The 22,269-nt window shown below is 35.2% G+C and overlaps 1 protein-coding gene across 2 annotated transcripts in view; it reads left to right on the top strand.

Moving 5' to 3' along the window:
• Nucleotides 1-4,797, top strand: part of TMX3 (thioredoxin related transmembrane protein 3) — a 28,797-nt gene extending 24,000 nt beyond the window's left edge. The window contains exons 15-16 of one of the 2 annotated variants that reach the window (XM_071554896.1): nucleotides 647-715; nucleotides 1,835-4,797. In XM_071554896.1, coding sequence (XP_071410997.1) covers nucleotides 647-715; nucleotides 1,835-2,101 — 336 coding nt within the window. In that variant the 3' untranslated portion in view covers nucleotides 2,102-4,797. The other variant, XM_071554898.1, reaches the window with a different exon arrangement.
• The last annotated feature ends 17,472 nt before the right edge of the window (nucleotides 4,798-22,269 follow it).

Raw genomic sequence — 22,269 nt, 5'->3', positions numbered from 1 at the left:
TTTTGTGAGTCTGTTTCATCTTGGTGGACTTTCTTGCTGTTTGAGAGGTTTTGGTCAGATCAAATGCTGATCAGTTGACTTCCACAATTGGATTTATTTCTCTAGAACCTTAGCAGGTTAAAACTAGTCCTGTTCAACAGACAGATTGCCCTCAGATTCATGTAGTTATTTTGAACACTGCTAAATTAGGTGGCAATGTAGGTATAGTCTTGACACAAATTTTGTTTATTGCACCTTCATGTCTCCTTTTTGTTTAGTTCTTAGTTTTTTCTAACCGTGCTGTCAAAATCCATAAATGGATATCCATCAGCTTCAGGAAAGTTCAGAAGATCTCAGCAGTTTTATCATTGTTGTATCAGGACAGTTGCTAGTTTTTGTTAGTGTTTATGGTAAGAGTGAGTGCTAGCCGACTTTTCAAGTTGACACTGATTGTTAAAGCAATTGTGAGAGACTTTTTCGTGAGACTATTGAATAATAGTTATCTAAACTTGACAAGTTGGAGTGTCTGGGCATCATGAGATGTAAGAATAATTACTTTTCATTTCCTTCTAAAGGGACTTAAGATTGCAAGGTCTGAAGAATGAACTTTTGGAATCATAACTGAAAAGTGTCAGCAGTTTTGACATGGTTCCATTTGAAATTTCAGGCACAGGGAGGTGATGGACTTCTGCAACGAATCAAGAGAATAATCTATGATGCCAAGTCTACTATAGTGGTAAGTTTTGTTTTCATTGAATTAAATGTTACCGTTGTCAATCAGGATGCAAATATTTTCAGAGGGTTAAAAATATTTTTGTACAAGTTGTTTTATATCATTTATATTGTAGGTATGTGTAAATTAGATTTAAGCCAAATGAACTTCTTGATTAAATTTTTTAATAATATATGTGATAAATATTCAACATGGGTTATTTTCTTAATTTTTCACTCTTTTTCTATATGTCTGACAAGTATTTTAAGGGATAGAACAGGGAAAATTCAAAATCTTTTCCTTGACCCTTTTGGCATGCTTTCCTGAAACTGGTAGCACTTCCAAGTTCTTAGAAATTTTACAGTTTTGGTCTAATTATGTAAATCATAAAGGGATTAAATACTATTCTTTGTGTAGATTTAAAGCAAATATTTGTATCATCTTTCTTATTAGCTAATGATACTTAACAAAGTTTTGTTAACTGAAGATATACACAAACCCATTTCTTCAAGTGTCCTGCACAAGCAAATAAACATGCGCTGTGAATTTAAATTGAGACATGTCTCTGTATGAGTGGCTTCTACTTCTGCAAATGTGCAACTTTTAGCCGTAAGTTTCTGAAACCATAAACACTTCTTTCTGTGCCATGAAGCCACTCTTCAACAGGAAGCTGTCTAGTTACAGAACATTTCTGCAGTTCCCTTATTATGCAGACTAATTTTTGAGACTGAGACACAAATAAAAGATGAATCTGGTTCCCTCAAAGAGTTTTTTCAACACTGTTAGAACAATTGCTTCTGAAGCTTCGAACAATGAATAGGGTATGCAGTTGACATGTTAACATTAACTATCCCAATGCAATGTTGTAATATTTGAACTTCTAAGTCTTTTTTTTGTAAACGTATAGTAGGAATTGTTGAAGTTGAGGACTCATTGTCATTTTTGCAGAAGAACGCAAAATGAAATAAAAAAAAAATGCCCAAAGCAACAACAATACAAAAACAGAACCCCAAGCCAAGCAAGCAGAAAACCCCCCCAAAACCTACCCATCCCCCTAAAAAACACTGATTCCCATTTTAGATGTTTTTGTAACTTTATATATTCACTGAAAGTGTTTTCTACTTCAAATTTCTGTTTCAACAGTCTGTGTTCAAGAGTTCACCACTGCTGGGATGCTTTCTCTTTGGGTTGCCCCTGGGGGTCATCAGCATTATGTGTTATGGAATCTGCACAGCTGATACAGATGGAGAGGTATTTGAACACGAGGGAGCTAAAAAGGAAAGTGGCGATCGGGAGCTCACAGATGAAGGCAGTGAGGAAGAGCAGGAGGAGGAAAAGAATGGAAAATACACAGAACTTTCAGATGGAGAGCTTAAACAGAAAGACATAATGGAAAAGAAAAAGGACTAACTTATTTAGCAAGAGAATGCCCTAGAATATCCAAATAGATTTATTTATTGAAGGTTGTCATGTACTGATGATCTTCATGAAAGAGGAGTGTTTTGTCTGCATTATGGTAGTTTTGACCTGCATGTATTCAAATTTTCTCAGAAATTGACAGAAAAAAATAAATGTTCTCTTAATTGTCCTTAATAGATTAATAAAGAGCTACTTAAACTAAAAAAAATCTGCAGATACAATTTTACTCCATTTTTGGAAGAGTTTTGAATTGTTCATTTCAAACAAACAACGAACAGTGAGATAATGTTACTTGGGCCTTACTCTATCTGATGAACTGCTACTAGTATAGCCCAGCTAAGCACTCATTCGTTAAAATTAAGGCTGAAAACTAAGAAAGATGAAAAGAGCTGTAAAGTCTTTCAGAGCCTGATAGCTAAAGACAAGTTACAAGTTTTCCAAGAAGTCATGTGTTCTTATGAGAAAGAACCCAACAAGCTTTTCTAATTTCTCAAATTGAAAGTAAGTTGTTACAAATTGGAGGACCATTCTACCATGTAATAATATAATTCTTGGCAGTCAAGGATGTTTACTTTGTGTAAGATGTGGGAGTTATGTGTTTATTAGTGCTCTAGCAGCTAAGAACATTGGAAAACTACTTTATAAACCTTTTAGAACATGATTGCCTTTTTGTTTTCTGTGAGTGCTTGCACAGACATATAGTGCAAAATCTCTTTTAAGTTTCCTGAATCCACAGCATAACTTGTTAAAGGAAGACATAAATATAAAGAAACCTCTGATTATTTTGGATAACTCTCTAATAACAACCTTTTGAATGGTGTAAATTTGTTTTAATGTGTTTGATTGAGATTGTTGTATATTTTTGAGGTAGTTGGTTTTGTTTGAGACTGTTGCCTACTCTGAAGGAGGGAGTTATTGGAGCATAATACTAACATTCGTGTAGATTGATCAGTATAATGCATTTTCGTTAACCTGTTTCATCATAAAAGTCACTTTTAATAAAACTCTGTGACTGCAAAAAAGGACTGATTTGTGTCTAGGGTTAAAATCTCAAGGATAAGCTATAAAGCAGCCTTTGCATTGATGTCATGGAGTGTACCACAGAAACTAAACTTACATTGATCCTCTTCGAACTATTCATGTGGGATTGGGGTTTTTTTTTCTCTTTTTTTTTTAAGGCTATATTACTATTTAATACATATTATAATGTCCTCATTATAAGGCAGCTTGACTACATGAGAAGTTACTGTGATATAGCATTAAATTAAGGAAAATTAAATAGAAATCCTGAGTAAGCTTAAATAGATAGGTTGTGTGTTTGAGTAAATCTGGTGATGCATTAGAATTGTACCCAGGGAAAACATTGTATCCTTTTTCCCTGTAGGGAAGAAATATGTTTCTTCTGCTTAAGTATCATGGCAACTGTTGGTTTCATGTTGCAGTGCAGAGTAGATCCCTGCCTTGAAAGATTTTTGTTATCAAACAGTATAAACAAGGTAAAAGAGATGAGGAATTTTTTTCAGAAAAATTCCATGTTTAGTTTTGAATCCAACCTTTCTCCTTTTTGGGTGGAGAGATAAAAAATAAGTTCATAGAATACCGAGTAGCAGGTAGCTGATACTATTTTTTCTCCTTTTTTACTTTCTCTGTTTTCCTTCTGTGAATTGCCTTTTTTTTTTCATTTTTGTCATTATAGCTAGCTGTACATAGTGACTTGAGTTTTCTTGGGTTTTGTTGATGCTTTTTTTGGCAGAATTTTTGAGGTGTAGTTTTAGTACATATATGAAGAATGAGATGCTTAAAAATGTGTTTAGAAAGGGTTTTTTTAACATGATATTGAGCTCCTGAGTTGTTTATTAAACAAATTTTAAAAAAAAATCTCTTAGTGAGAAAACTGTAAATGCCTTTGGACTTCAGCATAACTCAGTGCTGATACTCAAAATATAGGACTATTAAGGCAATAATATGTTTTCTTTTTATTTGGCTCTTTTCTTAAAATTTCAAGACAGATTTAGCTTGGGCTGGAAACGTGCAGCTTTTGACTTAATAAAAACACCTAGTGATCACTGGATCACCTTCTATGGAGTAGTAAAAATAAAAAAAAGAAATCGGAAATTTGCTGCACTGCTAAGAGCTGTTTCAACTATGAGCCTTCTTTTTTTTTTGTGGTTATTTTTGTATGTGTTTATAATCAGTAGTAGCTGGTTAACTTGATGAGAATTCTGAGGTTTGGACCTGAATAATGATAAATACTGTGGAAGAAAGAGATCACACTGTTAAAACTGTAGCACTTAATGGCTAGAGTTAGGAGGAAAGCCTGCGTCTCGGTCACTTCTGAACTCTAATATCCATCAGTTGCCTACTGAACTATTGAAAACTAAACTTGAAATGTACTGATATTTTTACCAAATTCTTCTCCCAGCTATATTGAACATGTCACGGGGAGAGAAAAAGTGTACAAGTCATGTATTGGGTGTCAGAAGTGATGTGAAATTAAGGCATTTGCTGTGGTCACACAAGTAATCTGGAATGCTGTCTGAGGTGGGGGCATTTTATTTTTTTTCTTCAGTCTCTAAAGATTTCTTAAAGCAACTTCACTGTAATAAGTTTAGATTCATAAAGCAATGCTGCTTTTCTAAGTCAAGTGTAAGCTTTTTCTTTTTCTGTAATAAAAAACATTTAAAACAGCTTGTTTCCTTTGCTTAATTTACACTGTGCTAAGCTTAGATGTTACACACTGTATAGGAGGGTACTTCCTGGAATCCTTGTTGTAAATGTACTTTAGGCCTAGAGTAACATGGTACAGAAATGCAGCTGGTATTTTGCAGTAATAATCTCTAGAGGTAAGAGTTAATATTTACTTACCTTTGATTTAGTGAGTGCTCTAGCAGTATAGAACAAATGCATTTCTGAAAAAGAAATTTTAATATACCAGAATTAAAAGAGTTTCTGTAGCAAAGGGAACCTGAGGCAGACTGTCACAGCTTACATCGCTTCTGGAAGCACTCCAGTAGTGTTGACACGCGGACGTGCACAGTCTCATGCTGCTTCAGTATTTGCCTAGGCTGTTCGAGCAGCTTTTGTCCACACTGTGGCGCTTCCTCCTTAACAGGTGGAAGGATTGCACTCTCGTACAATTGATGTGCTGAAGATGGCACAAAAGTGCTTAATTCTCATGAAGTAAAAGTTTTAGCTTGCTCTGTTTTGGTCCAGAACTAATTCACTCTATCTTTTTTCAGTATGTTTGGAGAAGTGATTTTATTTGGAGGAGTGGGAGGCTGGAGAGTTGTTCAGATGACAGCCAAAAGCTGCCTCCCTGGAAAAGGGTGCAAAACCAGAATGAATTTTCCTTAAGTTGTTAAAATCTCATGAGGCTACAGATGTTTCAGATTGTATTATCCTGTGACAGACTGGTATTGGCTCTCAGTTCTTCTGAGGGAGCAAAGCAGCTTTCTACTGTTGTGTTCTCATCACTGAGCACATTGCTAACCGATCAAATCGTATGAAACTATTGCACCTTATATTGCTGTAACTGACAAAGACAATTCTGACAATATTGTACTGAATGCTTTGTTGGACTCTTTGGGAGGGTTTTGTAAAATGCCTATGCAGCGTACACATTCCCATAACAATTCTCTTTGATTTTTGAAATATTAACCATTTTAAAGGATTACCATGTCTTGTACACAGTTTACTGACATAAAGCACAGTTTAGCAGCTGATGTGAACTCTTCTGTTGCTAGCAAACTTTTGCTTACACACTAAGGAGTGTAGAAATGTTTGCAGTTGTTTAGCAAGAGTAAATAAACTACAGGTATTTTATATAAAGCATTTCTGAATGGAAAACTGTGGCTTTTACCAATAAATCCTGAAATATATCCAAGGTACTTTGAAGAGTAGCAAGGAAAGCTCCAAGCTGATTAATGAGAGCAATAGTTTTGCTCTGTAGCTCAGCTGAAGGATTGGTGTAGTCTTCATCTGTGTTGATGACTGTCCTGACCAAATGAGTGGGTAGTTTTAGGTTGTCTTGAGCTAAGAGAAGCTTTAGTAAGCTCTAAGCCAGACACATGAAGGAGATAAAATGCGTAGACAGGAATAATGTGAATGGGAGAAAGGAATGAAGCAGGACCGTGTGTCCACCTTTCAGTGTCTTATGCTTTGAATGGATGAGTTACACTTAACATACACATGTACCACTGGGAGTTTGTCCTTCCAAAAGAAATCTCCACTTACTTTATAGACAGCTTTTGGCTGGATAAGTTTGCTTGGTGAGTAGCATTACTACCAAATCAAGGTTATGTATGAATGTTTATGCAGTTTCTCAGGAGAAACATACGCTCCTAATCACTCCCATACTTTAATGGTTATCATTTGTTCAAAACCAAAACCCAGCTCTCTTCCATCTTAGGTTCCCATACTACTACTCTAAAGGAATGACAACTTGCAGTGTGCTTAAGTATTTGCTTAGATGGCAACTTCTAATCTTAATGCTTTCTTAATCCAATAAATAATGTCAGACTTGTATTTTAATCTTAAAAAGTGCTTTGGTTTTTTTTTTTTAAATTTAAAAAACACAGATATTTCAACAGTTGCTGCAATTTCATTCTTTTTACCCGAGTAGAAAAATCTGACTCTTAATCCAAAGCAGGCAGGGTACCATTCACAGAGTGTTAAAGCTTTAAATGCCTCAATACTAAAAGAAAAAATATTTTGGGATGTCAGTACCAAAGTTTTTAGTCCCAAAGTAATTCTTTTTTTCTTTTATCATTTAGTCATTTTGAGTTAGAACTGACATTTTTTTGAAGAGAAATGCAGAAGGAATGCATATTTTTAGTCTTTATGGTCATTTATTAAATCCCTAAATGCTTCAATCCCATCCCAAAATGCCACAGGTTCCAAGAGATGATGCAGTATATTGTAATGTAAAATTTTTGAGATTTATCTAGTACTACTGTGAGGTAAGAAGTATCAAAAGTATTTTGGAATAGGTTGAAGAAGAGGAAGTATTTTCTAAAAGATAAATAGTATTGTTCTCCCTTTGAGTGCCTCTTACAGAGAGACGTACCAGTATATGAGAAGTACTCTTTGGAATGGATCTTTAAGCAGCTGGGAGCTTCTTGTATCACATTGTCATGATTTAAAGTAGAAGGATTTCAAGAAGAGATAGTAATACTTGATTTCTAGAACAGGATTTCAATGCAATTATGAATCTGGAACATAGTATATTTGTATTTTTACATGTTGCATCATGTGTGTATAATTTAAGTGATCTTTCCTAGGGAGGAGAGCTGTCAGTGTATGGTTTTAGTTTCCAGAGAGCAGCTAGAATTCAAGCATGATTCAGAAGCATGGGGTTCTTTCAGTGTACTGTAGCTGCATCAGCTTCAGATGTCATAAATCTAATTGCTAAGATATACTAAAAATAAGACACTGAGTCTCTCACTTAGCTTTGCTAAGGTTCTGGCCATGTATGGCAAATTAATCCAACTCAGGCATTATGTGTTAGCTAATGGAGAATGGTTATCTATGACTTAAACAACTTTGACAAAAGTTGCAAGCCTTCTTTTAGTTTCGTAAATAGTGGTTATGAGGTGGTAGGAATTTTTCATACTGACATCGTTAACTGTTGCATATAAAAGGTGTGATCTTGGCTGGAAACGTGCAGCGAGGCTCATAGGGGAATGAAGGATGCAGTGAGGGCTAAAAGTATGATGATCTTAAAGTAAGACTTCCTCATGTTAAGCTGTAGTGGAGACTAGGTAAGAGTTGTAAAGTGGGTGCATAATAAAATAATGAAACTTGTAATATTCATATTCAAATAATATGCTACTCTATCATGCCAGTCATCTTAAAAGAGTGTTAATAAGCCTCATGTTGTGTCAGGGTATAATACACCTTGTTGGTAAGAAAAAGGGAAGTTTCCATTGCACTGTCAGTTCTTTTCACTTTTTCCTTTGAGAACTAAAAATGCCTCAGTGTTAACCTTGGTGTGAACTACCTCTGCTGAGATCCAACACCAGTTGGTTTTGCCATGTGTTTTCCCAGAAGCAGGAGCTCCACTGCACGGAGCGGTGGCTCTGGTGAGCAGTGGCCTGTGTCACACACATGTGGGTCAGCCCCACAGTGGTTTTCAGAAAGAAGCTGGCCACAGGGAATGTGAGCTGGAAAAGTGGTGGTTGCAGAGGCTTCAGGAGCCCCAGCTTTGACACACAGGATGTGTGCTGAAGGCACAGGGGAAAGGACGCTCTAAACACTTCAAGTCATCATAACATAGCTGTGATGACATATCAAAAGGTGAGGAAGAATACATAAGGTACAAAGGTGAGCAGACAAAAAGCCTGTGGGGTGTTTCCTTTGCTCAGGCCCATGCATGCTTGTTTGAAGCTGGGACAAGGCCTCTCCATTTTGAGGACAGCAAATTCATGGTCATAGATGTAGGCTGGTCTGTGCCTTTTGGTCCTTGGGCAGTGGACTTGCCCTGTCATGTTTAAATTAGAGTGTAGACATGCCATGGAGCATTAAGTTCAGTTTCTGGCCATCTTCCATTGACATGGCGTGCAGTTTTAGGCAAGTTACTCAGGCCGTAACTTCATTATACTGCAACTTTAATGACAGTGCTGGCTTAAGGTGTTTCTTTCCTCATGCCTTTCTAGGCTGTCCTTCAAATTATGGCCAGGCAGGCTGTTGAAAAAACAGTTCTGTGAGTGGAGTAATGAACTGATCTAGGTGAATACAATACCTTTTGACAAAACATTGTGCCAGAGTATGCAACAAGGGTTTGGAGGCAGCAGCAGAGTGGAAAACTTTTTAATGATATTTCATGACAAGCTGGCTATGCTGACTTATTTATTTTGCCCTTTGCTTCCTTCCTCCAGAAAACAAAGGTGATTTGACCGAGTCCTTAATCAAGAGTGAAGAAACAGTGGGTTGCTATTCCAAGATCCCTCTTTCAGTAGTGCAGTAATATTGTTTATAATTCTCTTTACATCTCCTTTCTAGGAGAGAGTTAAAAGGGAAGAAGAAAGATCTGAAGCCTTGTCATGTTGGGCAAAATGCATCTTGCATGGGATATAACTAGGTGAGAGTGGGAAGGATGTTCGTCTCAGTATAACTGTGGGGAATCACTGTCATAGTGATAGGATGACTCACTAGGTTATACATTTGTAGATAAATTCTGTTTTACAGTTCTGCATGTGCATTTAAAACCACATAATGCCTGAAGTCTGAGTCCAGACTCAAGAATCCTTTTCATTTGTGCATGGCTACTAATGCAAATAACTAAGAGAAACAGGAGCTACATTATAGAAAGGGACAGGATTTTCAGACTTGCATTTTAGGAGAAAAATTTGTTTCATGTGTAGAGAAAATAACTAAAGAAATTTTAGACTAATCCATCTGGCACCTAGCAATTGCAAATTTTTTAGTATAATTTTCTGTATGAGACTCTAAGACCTTTATGAGGTGGATAGATTTAAGAACTGTTGCAAGAGAAGCTCAAATGAAAATTTCAAGTGTCCGAAATGCTTTATTTCGGAAGCACTTTTCCCAAGTTACATGAGAACAAGGTTATAACCTTGGATAAACAGAGGAGGCAGTACCAAATCTATATATATTATGTTCCTAGTAACTTGACAGAAAAGCAGAGGGCACCTATAACCTTCAGTGGCCAGAGATGTCTCCTGACAAGTAGCAACAGCACTGACCACTCCTCGTGATGGAAAAGACCACTTTCTTCAAGCAGCTGGTCACTTGCTTGTTCTATCTAACAACTTGTTCTGGTTTGTTTACCTACTGTTTCCCATTCCTCTTAATTTTCATTGTCTGTTTTTGTATTTTGCCCTGCAATTCTTTTACCATTTCAGTTTCCCCTACTCTATTCCAAGTTGTTTTGTTGGGTTTTTTTATTCTCCTTTCTTTCCTTCCCTATATATTAGTAGTGATAAATATACAGAAAAATCAGACAATTATAAAACAGTCTGTAGTTTGAAATCTTCATTCAGGCTACTATTTGACCTCTCAGATTGTTTCATAATGATGTTGTTTCCCTACTGTGCCAACGTGCTCAGTATTTTGATATCTAACATGGTTTTGCTCATTAATTTTGACTGGCTGAGTTGAAATTAATAGGCTATTTTATTATTAAAATAAGATGAAAACTTCCAGGTAAATTACAGATTTGAGATTCAATAGATTTTTATGCAGTATAGAAAACCTCTTGTCTTTGAGCCTTGTACTTGGGAGTTGCCTCATTTCACTTCTGTATTTAGAAAACTGGAAAATTTTGGATTTGCTTCTTTTGAATGTTTGCTACAGTTAATGAAGGATTTAAGGCTTCCTTTCAGTGATGAACATACAGATAAGCATTTGCTGACTAATTTTGTCTTGACCTCAGATGATAAACATAGTCTTACAAACTACTTCTTTCTCCCTAGCTAATTATTAATTTCCATGATTATCGTAGCTACAAACTTATCTGCTACCCTTATTGCTCATACTGTTAATCTTTGGATTAGCAATTGATGTCTAGTTAATTAGAATATGGATGCAGAGCATATATTTTCAGATTAAAAAAGCTGTGATTTTTTTTTCAGTCCTTTCCTCCTTGTCTCCTCTTTTTATAGTTTTGAGTGAAATCTAGAGAAAGCAGGTAATGTGATCTAGCAGTGAGTAATTTTAATGCAATGGAACAATGTTTGTGGAAAACAGTGGTTACTGTCGAAGAGAGGTTCATATGTTTGTTCTCTTGGAAAAACTTTTAACTGAGGACAGTGAATGTTCTTTGTTTTTTCAGACTGCTATCCATAATGGCACTCTGATTCTCATCTAGCCAAAGAGTACTGATGGAGACCTCCTTCTCCTTCCCCATCTTTGTTAGCATAAATATAAACAAATTACAGTAGAAAAAAATTACTGTCCTGTGCAACTGATAAGCCACGTGGGTGGTCCTCATAATGAAATTAAAATATCTCATATTGCTTGTTTTAGATTTGACCAGTGCTTCTGTAATATTCATAAGAATAATTCCCAATTAGTCCAAATAGTTTATGCTTGAGTAGAACTCTAAGATTTCTATGGATTTTTCAAACCTTTTTACCACTGTCCTTTATTACCTTTTTTTCTTTCCTTTTTTTTTTTTTTGTGAATTACTTGTTTGCCAGCAGTATTATGTTAACAAACTTCTGGCTGTGCAAGCTCTAAATTTCTGTACAACCTGCAGAATTGGAACAGGAAAAATGATGATTCGGCAGACTCTTGTAATATGCAACTCCCAAACATCACATTCATTAAAGCTTTTGGTTTAAGACTATTAGCTAGTGTAATTTCTAATATCTGTATCTAGTGTTTGCAATGAGCTGAAATGTTCCATTTTATACGGTGCTGTTTAGTCTATGCCACAGCTCAGGTCTCAGAAAAAAAATTATTAACTTAGTCCTGCAACCCAGTAGTTGAGGTCTGGTAAATTGTGGTTCATTGAAATATTTGAGCCATGGTCTCTGAAGAGGAATGGCTAAGGTAATGCAAAACTTACACAGAAGTTAATCTACAGACTGTTTAAAGCAAAATAACCTCCCTTTCAACTCTCTAAAACACAACTGTTAGAATTCTAAACTAACTTACTTTGCTTTCATTGCTTTTGTATTTCACTGACAAGCAGGTTGTTCAGCACCTTAATGCTGTTTTAGAGTAACTTGCTGTATAATGGTAAATAATTTAAATTTATAATTTTATAAACTCCATTTATGTACACACTTGCTTTGAAATATTTTTTTATGTGGACAGTGTAAGCACAGAAACAATTAGACTATTTCTAAAAGGGAAAATCCCAAGGAGAGAGAAAATATAAAACTTCAAGATAAATTCATCATTAATAAAATAAAATTTCACACATAGATTACAGGTGTTACTAGATCAAACATTTAACAATGATAATGATTTAAATTAATATCTGTGTCTATTGAGTTTAATATATGCACACAAGGGCAATATTAAAGAACTGTTTAATTATTCATTAAGTCTTCTGAGACTCAAGAAAAAAATCACACTGACGAAAAGAGAAAAAGATTATAACTGTCAGTCACATGTATAATTTAATTTTTTAATAGCATGTGATTCAATTTCTGTGTAGGTTAATACAGAAAATACAGATTTTTTTTCCCCTGAAAAATAGATGTGTGGTCTGTTCCACAGAAAATGAAAAGAACATCTCTGTAGTTAACACTTCACATTTTTCAACAAAAATTAAGACAACTCTGGACAATTGCTTGTGACAACAGACCATGGAATTTAATTGGGATTTCAAGTCTTAATCTTCCAGCAGTTCCTCTCTGTCAACATAGTAATACTAGTAAATACCAAGTCTCTGAATCTGTGTGTTAATGTGGGATCTTAATCATTAAGAGCCTAATCCAGTGCTCCTAGTGCAAGGCTGCTGAAATATAATTGTATATTTAGAAATAATTCAATGGAGGGGAAAACACAGAAAAAAATTTTTTAAAATGTTTTCAAACCTTTTCCTTTAATATTTTCTCTTTGCAAATGTTCTAACATATTTCATTTATGATCCCCACCATTCAGAATGTGTTTTGTGACACATTAGTTACAATTGACCAATAAAACCCAGAAGTGGCTTTTAATGCTTTATGTTTGAAAATAAGTGGTTAACATATTTTAAAATTCTAACATATATATTTGAGAGCAAGATGACTGTCACTTGAAAAGCCCTATTACTCAAGAGAGAGACTACATTGGTACAATGAACCACAGATTTGATTTGGGTCTAAAATAGTTCCACGGATTCTGTGCATAAGTTAGGCTTAAGTTACAGTTGTAATATTAGTTGAAGGGCTAAATTATCACCTGCAAATTGTTTGTGTGATTTTTATGAACAAGTTTTCTGAAATGCTTTGATTATCCTCTGAACTGTCTTTTGAGCAATCCAAGATAATACCTTTCTATAGATAGATAATGCACCTAAAAGGTTGAATTTGCTTGAAAATTGCTCTGCTGTGCATTCCAAATGGGGTTCCAAAATGTCAAGGATGATGGTATTTCCTAACCAAACACCTTTTTTTTTTCTTTCTGAAGCATCTGGCTACTTTAACTCTATGCATTTGTTTTTACTGTTGTAACCCATTCACAAATATATTATTTTCTGCATGCTGAGATTTTTTTTTAATTAACCACTTAATCTATTTAAACTTCTCTTTTCTTAAGGAGAAATCATTCAAGTTAAAAGTATGTCTAATAAGGAACAATGGTATTTTTCTGTTATGTTCTGTCATTTTTGCCTTCTTTATTTTTCCAAGAATTTCTGTATATATTTTTTGAAATGAACTTGAAAGACTGTCTGCCAAGTTAAGGGTTTAATATATATATATATATAAAGCCAAATTTTTGTAAGTTTTATATCATACTGATGGATTGACAGAACAGATACTTTTGAAAGGTCAGTACAGTAGCAGGATACAGATTTAAATATAGATTTTTCATATCATACCAGAATTGATACATAAGCAAGTTAAATTTGTTTCTATAAATAATTATTTAATTTTCAGCAGATTATAAATTACTGAATATATAAATAAAGTATAAATGACTTATAAACAAATAAGTAAAGTTCATAACTTTGTCATAGTTTCTCCCAAATCATGAATACTAATTGAATGTGTATGGGCAAAGTTATGGGAAGAATATATTTTGATAGGCAGACTTTAAAGCATGTATTGGATTTATTTACTTAAAAGATCTAATAAACCTCTGTTTTTCAATGTGGAAAATCTATTGAAATTTTTAACACAAAAGGGAAAACACTGGCAACAGCATACATTCAATATTAGAAAAAAAACAGGCAAAGTGTATATATATCCTAATATCATATGCAATTTATTCATATACATATTTGTCCATTTAAAAAATTATTAAAGAAAAGTACTGTCATGATGGCAAACCAGGTCTGGGATCCAGATCAGCCCTGATGTTTTCCTAGATTGGAAGCTCTTTGATGTCATAATGAAAGCAGTGGAATTTCAGTACAAATGTGTAACCTGTTCTGCAAGAGTGATTTGTTGATCATAGTAAATGGCAAATGTTAGATAGACATGCTGTTTGGGGTGCTGCTAGGCCTGTTCTTTCTGCTCATGAGGCCTTTATAATGTGTTTGCCATTACTTACACACACCTAAATGGTAATATCCCCATAATTACAGTTTTGTATGTCGAACATCTGAAAAAATATCTATCTATGGTTATTGTGTTGGGATTAAACCATGAGATGTGTGTTATTAACTTGCTTGGAGAGCTTAATGCAGATTGTAACTAAGGTGTTTGTAAATGTTGCATAATGTCCTAAAACTTGATTGTTCTAATCTTGTGTTATATCTTTTATCATATTTTATAGGGGTTTGTTTATATTATATGCTGTGGAGGGTTATCAGTTTTAAAAGTTTTGATAACCTGAACATGAATAGAAGCCATCACACTTTGGGAATTTCTTCAATGTGGGCAATAACATGCTTCAGAAATATGTATGAACCTATTTCATCACAGTGAGGTTGATGAAATGTAATGTGTTGCTTTGTGTCTTAACATGCCTGTGGTTTGTATGTAGCATATTGGTTAAGAAATGCAAAACCTGGAATGTATTACTGCTTGGAGGAAGAAAAATAAATACTTGGAAGGGGAATAATTTTTAATAGATTTGATGACATTTACTTGTAAAAAAAAAAGAAAAGAAAAAAAAGATTGGTCAGAGTATTGGGAAAAGAGGGAAACATTTTTTAATTAAACAATAATCTCTCTGTCCTACTTTGCTCTCTTCTTCTTCACTATTTTTATCAAGTTTTCTTTCTGTGCTAATGTGTCCTAAGTTCTAAAAATTATTTTTCTGAACAAGTTGAAAATTAGCAGTAGATGAGAAAAATGTTTTCTGTTGGGATGTGTTCACTCATTGAGAGGGAAATTCACAGAAGTCTGCCATACTTGAGATTAGAGAAGGAAAAAAAAAGAGGTGATTATTTAATTAAATATGATTTTTTATCTAAATGCTGAAGAGGAGAAAACTTTGCCATAGGGGCTTTAGGATTAGATCACATATGATTTGGGAGATAAGAAAGTCACACCTACACTGTTGGGTTTGAAGTAGCTTTTCCTGTTTGTCTAAGCCCCAAGAAAATATTATGGTTCCTGGTGCATTGGTCATATAACAGGCAGGTGTGTAGCACTCAAAAAACTCTGAAGAAGGTACCAGTTACCCTTCCTAATTTTAATGAAAAATAATAAAATAATACCAAGAGTTGGTAATAATAATTACTTTGTTAAATATTTATTTGATGCTGAGACACTAAACCAAACCCAGCTCTAGATTCTTTTTCATTACATGCTTTTTACCTGTGTATATAACAGGAATGATTCCTGTTTCCAGTGAAATGGAGCAGTGATTCATCCCAGGTCTTTTTCGTTCCTCCTTACAGTCATTTTGCACTAGTATGTGAGTAGTAAAAATTGGTCTGAATAGCAAAATGGAAGCTGGTGTTCATTTTACGTTAGCTTCAGAGAGTACATGCCTGTGCTTTTAGGTTTTGCTTTAAATTATTATAGTAGTAAAAGATATACTTCTACTTTTTGTATGAGATGATTTTGACTCCTTTTGCTCCACATAATAAAGACAGTCTGTCTAATATAAAGCTGTTTTCCCAAGTCAGGAAAGGGGAGGTACACATGGAAGATTTGTCTTGAACTGTTACCAATTAAAAAAATAACACAATGAGTTACCTGTACTTGTTTTCTTCTCCAAAGAAGCACGAAGAATTTGAACTTTGGCATCATCATGCTTTCTGTTCCAAAGGAAGATGACAGAGTTTGGAGCTGTGCACAAGGTTGATGACAATCACTACCCACTATCTTTGCCGTTTTCATTTTAATGATTTACTATTTGGATGATCATTAGCTGGAAAGAAAAAATGTTTCCATAAGTATACAAGACATCCAGACTCATATCCCTAATTACTATTCTTTGGAAAGATGACAGCACATTTTACTGTAATTATTGCTCAGCTGAATGTGTGCTTATGAACAAGAACTCATTTCAGATTATTGTATGTGATGTTAGGATGGCACTCTCTAATGTCTGATGTTTGAAAGCAGCAAAGAATAGACTTGATATGCTTACTGATTTCTAAATATAGCAAAATTATTTGCAATAGATCTTGTGAATATTCAGTTTCTTAGAACAGAAACTGAGAAACTCAATGTTAAAAAAAAAGCTTTAAAACATAATTGAGCAGAGGATTAGACCAAGATATTACTGAAGACAGCTGGTTTAGTTTAAAATGCAGTAAATCAAGGCTATGGCTACTGTAAGTTCAGCATACAGAAAACCCATGCTTGTAGGTAGCAAACTCGCCCAAAGCATTTTAGTACATCCTTAAAATATTGTCATATTTAAAAGCTGACTAGAAAAACTGGAAAGGGCTGCTTGAAGTATGTGATATCTGGGTGTGTAGATGTCTCCCTGCTTATTTTCATGATGCAATTTAGTTGTCATTCCACTATTTTTTTTCTGCATTAATGAAGTTCCGACAGTGAAGTGCCAAGAAGGAAGATGTGACATGGATTTTATTTCTGAGTGTCAGCTGAAATACAGAAAGTCTGTGCAACTAGAAATGTATTTAAACAACTGGAAACTGAAAGTAAAATCTTACTATGGATTTTCTACTGAAAATAATTCAATACATGAAAAATTAATGAAAAATCATGACATTTTTACTCTGATGCATTAGGAGAAGTTGCCTATGTATAATGGGGAACAGTGTGTAGCCAATCATTTCTGTATTACTGATCATCTTGGTATAAAGGCTCCATATTCAGTCCAATGCTATTTTTTTCAATATGTGAAAGATTTTCATTAAGAGTTGTGGAAACAAGTTGTCTCTGCCACTTTTCAGGACAAAACAAAGCATAGTGAGATGTAACTTAACACTTTACACTCGTCTTAACTTAGTTCATTCATTAACTTACTTAAAATTGAGTTTGGTGAACATAATAACATTTTATACCACATTCTGCTAAAAAAACCCACAACACCTAAACAAACAACCAAAACAGCTATCTTATTTTGAATTCTGTAATGTCTTTGATAATATAAATTCAAGCTGAATCAAGAATAACTATACAATGTTTTGCCAAGACACTTTCTCTATGTGTACTGTGGTTTACTGAATAAAAACTGTATATTGAAGCTAAGGCAGTTTCTGGTATCTTTCAGTTTTGAAGATGGTAGCACCTATATAGCTTTTATAGAACATGTTAATGGGTATTTTACTTAGTAAAACTTATTAAATATAAGTGGATTTGTGTATCTGAAACTATGATAGAAATGATAAAATATTATTAAGTAAGTGTGTTAAAAGTCTAATTGTGGCCACTATATGTTAAGGTGCTAAATGCCACATCAAGGACCTTCTACCAAAAGGCAAGAAGCAAGCCAAGAATGTTTATCGAAATAAAAGAAAGCCTACTGACTCAGGAACTTCTCGTGAATGGAGAGAAGGGCCTTCAGAGAAACATGTTGGCATTTCTACCTGTGTCTGTATGGTTGGGTTTGTAAAAGAGTTGGAAGTATTTGCTGCATCATTCTGAGGTTATGTTTGTATGCCATGCTTATACTGGAGCTGGAAGTGTTTACTGCTTTATATTGAAAGACATCTGTTGTGTTCATGCCAGTTCTGACTTAAGTTTTGACCTCCTTTCATACATTGCCATTAGTGGTTGAGCTGACCTGTCTGTCCTTTATGACCAAGTAATGAACCAGAGGTAAAAATCTGTTGCAGGAGCAGAGTTTGAGTTGGATGAGCAATTAGAAGTGGAGTGAAGCCTGTAATACATCTAAAACAAATACATGAAAATACTTCCATCATGGGGGAACACTAGCTTTGTCTTGTGCTATTGCCTGTCTCCATGAAAATCAGCCCATCCAGCTCCCTACCCGCTCTGACACCTCATTCTGTGTCTTATGCTGTATTTATACTGCTGAAAACAGAGCTCTGTATTTCACTAAAATCAATTACTAATCCCCTTGTACTGGAAAGTCTCTGAAAGCTGAGGCAAATACCATTAGAGCAATGCCACTGATTGGTGTTCCAGCAAATGTGTTGGTTTGTCTGCCCAAGCCTGCTGTCTAATTATTCCTAAATAAGCAGAGAAACCACCAGCTGTCAGACAAATAAAAAAAAATTGCAAATTAATTGAAATGTATTTGTTTCTTTCCTAAAAACAAACAAACAAAAAATCACACACACAAAAAAGGCAAAAAATCCCCACAAACCCCAACAATAAAAAACCCCATTAAAAAAATAGTGATACTGGACCCTACAAATGAGTTACTAGGCTCTTACACATTAGTATCTTCTATATATATTCCAGGTTGTGTATGTGTCAATATCTACAGAAAAGATCTAAAAGGGCTAAGAATTTTATGTCTGTTACGGTTAATTTTAACTTATGTGTCTTCTACACCCAACTGTTTAAAATAAAAACTGATCATAATTATATATTTTTAAATTCAAAATAGGCAATGCATGGGAAATTTTAGATAACTTATAAAGGTTACAGCATTCCGGTGTTGAACTCAGTTTTTCAGAACAAAAATATTTCCTCATCTCTATTTTTAACATTAGTTAGTTCTTAGGTGAAAACAAGAGCTTTTTATTTTGGAAATAACGGTACTTGAGACTTACTTTTTTTGCTGGGATGGAGACATGTATTTTAGACCCATGCCTCAAGATGTTGAGCTCTACCCCTATATAAGAAAATTTTAAATAAACATCTACAAAAAGCATTAGAGGAGAAAATGGATATTTAAAAACAACAAACAAGCGTCATTAAAAGTTGAAGCTTTCACTTAAAAAACAGAGTAGGAGCCAACTTGCTTTCTTCCAGAGTGTCTCAAATCTTCTGTGATCCAACCCAGTTAATGTCCTTCCTTGTTTTATTCTTTCAACTCCCACTGTTCAGACTAAGTCTTTTCCAATTAGCATTTCCTCTACAGGTAAAAGACCCATTGCTAGGGCAGTTAGACTGGTGGGTTATAATCACAGGCTGGGTGATTTATAGGCTTTTCTATGTGGGAAAGTTACTGCTCAGTGAGCTGAGGTTTGAATTTGCAGTAGTGCTAGCTTATTCCACTTCTGGTTTTAAATGTAGCTGGGAACAAGCTCATTGAAAAGTGAGCTTACAGTACTCAGCATAGGTTACTTGGCAAATTACTCAGCTGTAAATTCTAGCTCAGTTTGTGAAAAGGGGTTGGGGTTTGGTTTCGTTTTGGGTTTTTTCATAGACAAATCAAATGTTTCTTTTTATTGAAACATACTAATTGACATTTATGTAATGTTTATGGTTTTATTCTATTAAGTTAACCCGGTCACTCTTGCTACTGTTATTAAGGTACATGAAAAAAGCCAGCCTATTAGAAAACAAAAAGAAGCTGTGGAAGTGCTATAGAGCAGAGGTAAAGTACAAAAGTAAGGCCTACACTATGACTCAGGTCTAGGTTCTACCCTAAATATGATGCCAATATGCCTTAAGCACAAATGATGTTGCTTGCTGTCATGAGGTTCATATCCTTTAATTGTTTGACCTTTCTGCATTCTACATATACTGCAACATTTTAGGTGTGTGTGTTTCTCATCAGCACCTTGGCTATTGAAAAAAACATCGTAATAAATGAAGAAAAAAGTGGCTTACACAGTTAATAGAAACCCAGTAAAGAGCTAAGAGACAAGATAGGAAGTAGTCCATTAGAACTCAAAGCCAGTCCTATGGTCCAGCTTGACTGGAAGCTGCCTTAAAGGAGTTTTTGGTTTCTTCATATGAAGACTGGTGGTTTCATTGTGTCAGAAATCACCTGTAATTATTTAATGCTACTAATTTCCTCCAGCTTCCAGAAAGACAAAGTTGTCATGTACTTCTTAAAAGACACAGAGTTCTTGTTTAAGATTCCATTTGAAGCATTTCTGTGTGCTAATTCAACTGTAAATATGGTGTTGTAATGCTTGCTTGCACTTAACAGAGTACCTGCCAGTGCTTTCAGGCTCTTTAATGAAAGGCAACTTCATTGCAAATTAATTTGAGAATTTTAAGAAACTCTGGGTGTGTTCTGTGACAGAGTTCATGTTTGCCAGGCAGTAGCCCTTCTAATATGAAGCTTCTAAATGTCAGTTGTGGATTCCTAACAGATGTGTTTGGTTTAAAATTAACCTATGGCATCCATCTTTTTTCTTCTCTATCCCCTTTCTTTGTTAGAAATAAATATTCCTGAACACTGGGGAGCAGATAGTGATGCCAATTAATGATTGTAATTATCCTACCAAGACATGTATCTTTTTACTTCATCACTCAAAGATCAACCTCAGGTCCAGCAATCAAAGGAATACAATTATATGACCAAGTGCAAAAAGTCAACTTCAGGTTTGCCTGCTGACACATGAGTAAGTTGCAAATGTATTTTAGGAACTGCAGTTACCCCAGCTTTCCAGTAGATGGCACTTTCACCAAAACACTTTAATCTCAATTCACATATTTTCTCATTCCTTCCTGTTTCCCCAGTTGAGCTGTCATTTTCTGTTCCTTTTTCTTGAAAGGATTACTGGCTTGGGTGCTTAATTACTGCAACTTTTCTATCGTTCCCAAATATATTAGTAATGCAGTGGAACTGCATCAGTACCATTGACAGGTGTTCTTTCTGTGATTGCAATGCCCTGTTCCTCAATCCTTACCCTTTCCTGGTGGCTTAATGGGCAATTCAAAGCTATGGAGATTTCAGAGCCTTTAGCAAGCTCACCACTTGACTTTGTAAATGCTCATCATATGTCTGTCTATTGCAATGTAAGTAATGTAAAAAACAAACAAATATAACCCCCATAAAGCCTGCTTTAAAAAGTAAATGTAGTCTGTACTATTTTAAGTACCATACAGTCCAAAGTAAAGGTGTTTAATGAAACTTCATAACTGGAAGTACTTTAATCCTCATAAGTGTGCTATCCTGCAGAATTTTCAGGCCTGCATCAGGCATATTGTCTGCTTTGTACTTTCAGGGAATGTTGGATGCATAAGATACTGTAGAAATGTGGTAACATGGAGGACAGCTTGAGTGTACAATGAGTGAAATGTTAGGGAAAAAGATGAAGGAAGAGGGGAAGAGTGCCTTCAGCTGGGAACAAGGCACTATCAACCTCATGTTGGATACCTTGCTATCAGGCAGGGAGGGGAACTGTTTCTGTACAGGAGGAGGCACTTTGGATAGATGGTAGCAATCTGCCTTGGAGGTCAGAAATTGGGACCTATCAGTTGTTTATGGAAACCATAAGCTCAGAGGCAAAACCTTTCTTTGAACCTTTGAACTCTGTTTCCTGCTTGTGCTCAGTCTCCCATGCCTCTTTCTTTAGAGTGGTGGCCTTGTTACATGAATGACCCGAATCCAACTGTTATGATGCAGGGCTAAGTAGGCAAGAAGGGTAAGATAGGCAGAGTGTAGCAAGAGAGCTAGTATGCTATGATTTTCTACCTTGTTAAAGATTCTTACTTTGTGTGCATGAGACTTGGGCTTGAGTGAGAAGAGCAACCAGTCTGATAGCTGTGAGCTGGCAGCAGCAATTGGATGGCTTTGCAGAAACTGATAGGCAGGAACTCGGGAATCTGGAAGGCTTTGCTTAAGGGCTGGGCATCTATATAATGATCCTGCAGAGACAGGTAGGCACCAAAGCAGCTTCAAGAATCTAAGCATACTCACTAAAGCCAGTGACTCACACCCATACAGAAAGTGTTCTGCTCCTGATTCAGGTCTTTATTATTTTAAACTCTTAATTAAGTGTCTTTGAACCCACAGGTGCAGCCACTTACTGATGCTTATTTGTTTTCTTGTATTTGTCACAGGCTTTCATTTACCAAGATATTTCAGGCAGAAGATTGAACTAGATGTATTTGAGGGGACTTTAATATGTTCTTGGAAACTGTGACCAACTTTGGTACTTTTCTGTTTTCTGGATACCGGTATGCACATCTGTTTGAAGGCAGGTCTCTGGTGGCTGGCATGGCCACTACCTTTTTCCATTTTTCAGTGAGTTGAATTTTAGTTGTCAAATGGGAAATACTAAGAAAAAGAAAATG

The sequence above is a fragment of the Pithys albifrons genome, chromosome 4 (assembly GCF_047495875.1).
Source record: "Pithys albifrons albifrons isolate INPA30051 chromosome 4, PitAlb_v1, whole genome shotgun sequence".
In the NCBI taxonomy this organism is placed as follows: Eukaryota; Metazoa; Chordata; class Aves; order Passeriformes; family Thamnophilidae; genus Pithys; species Pithys albifrons.
This window is presented reverse-complemented; position numbering and strand designations above follow the sequence as displayed.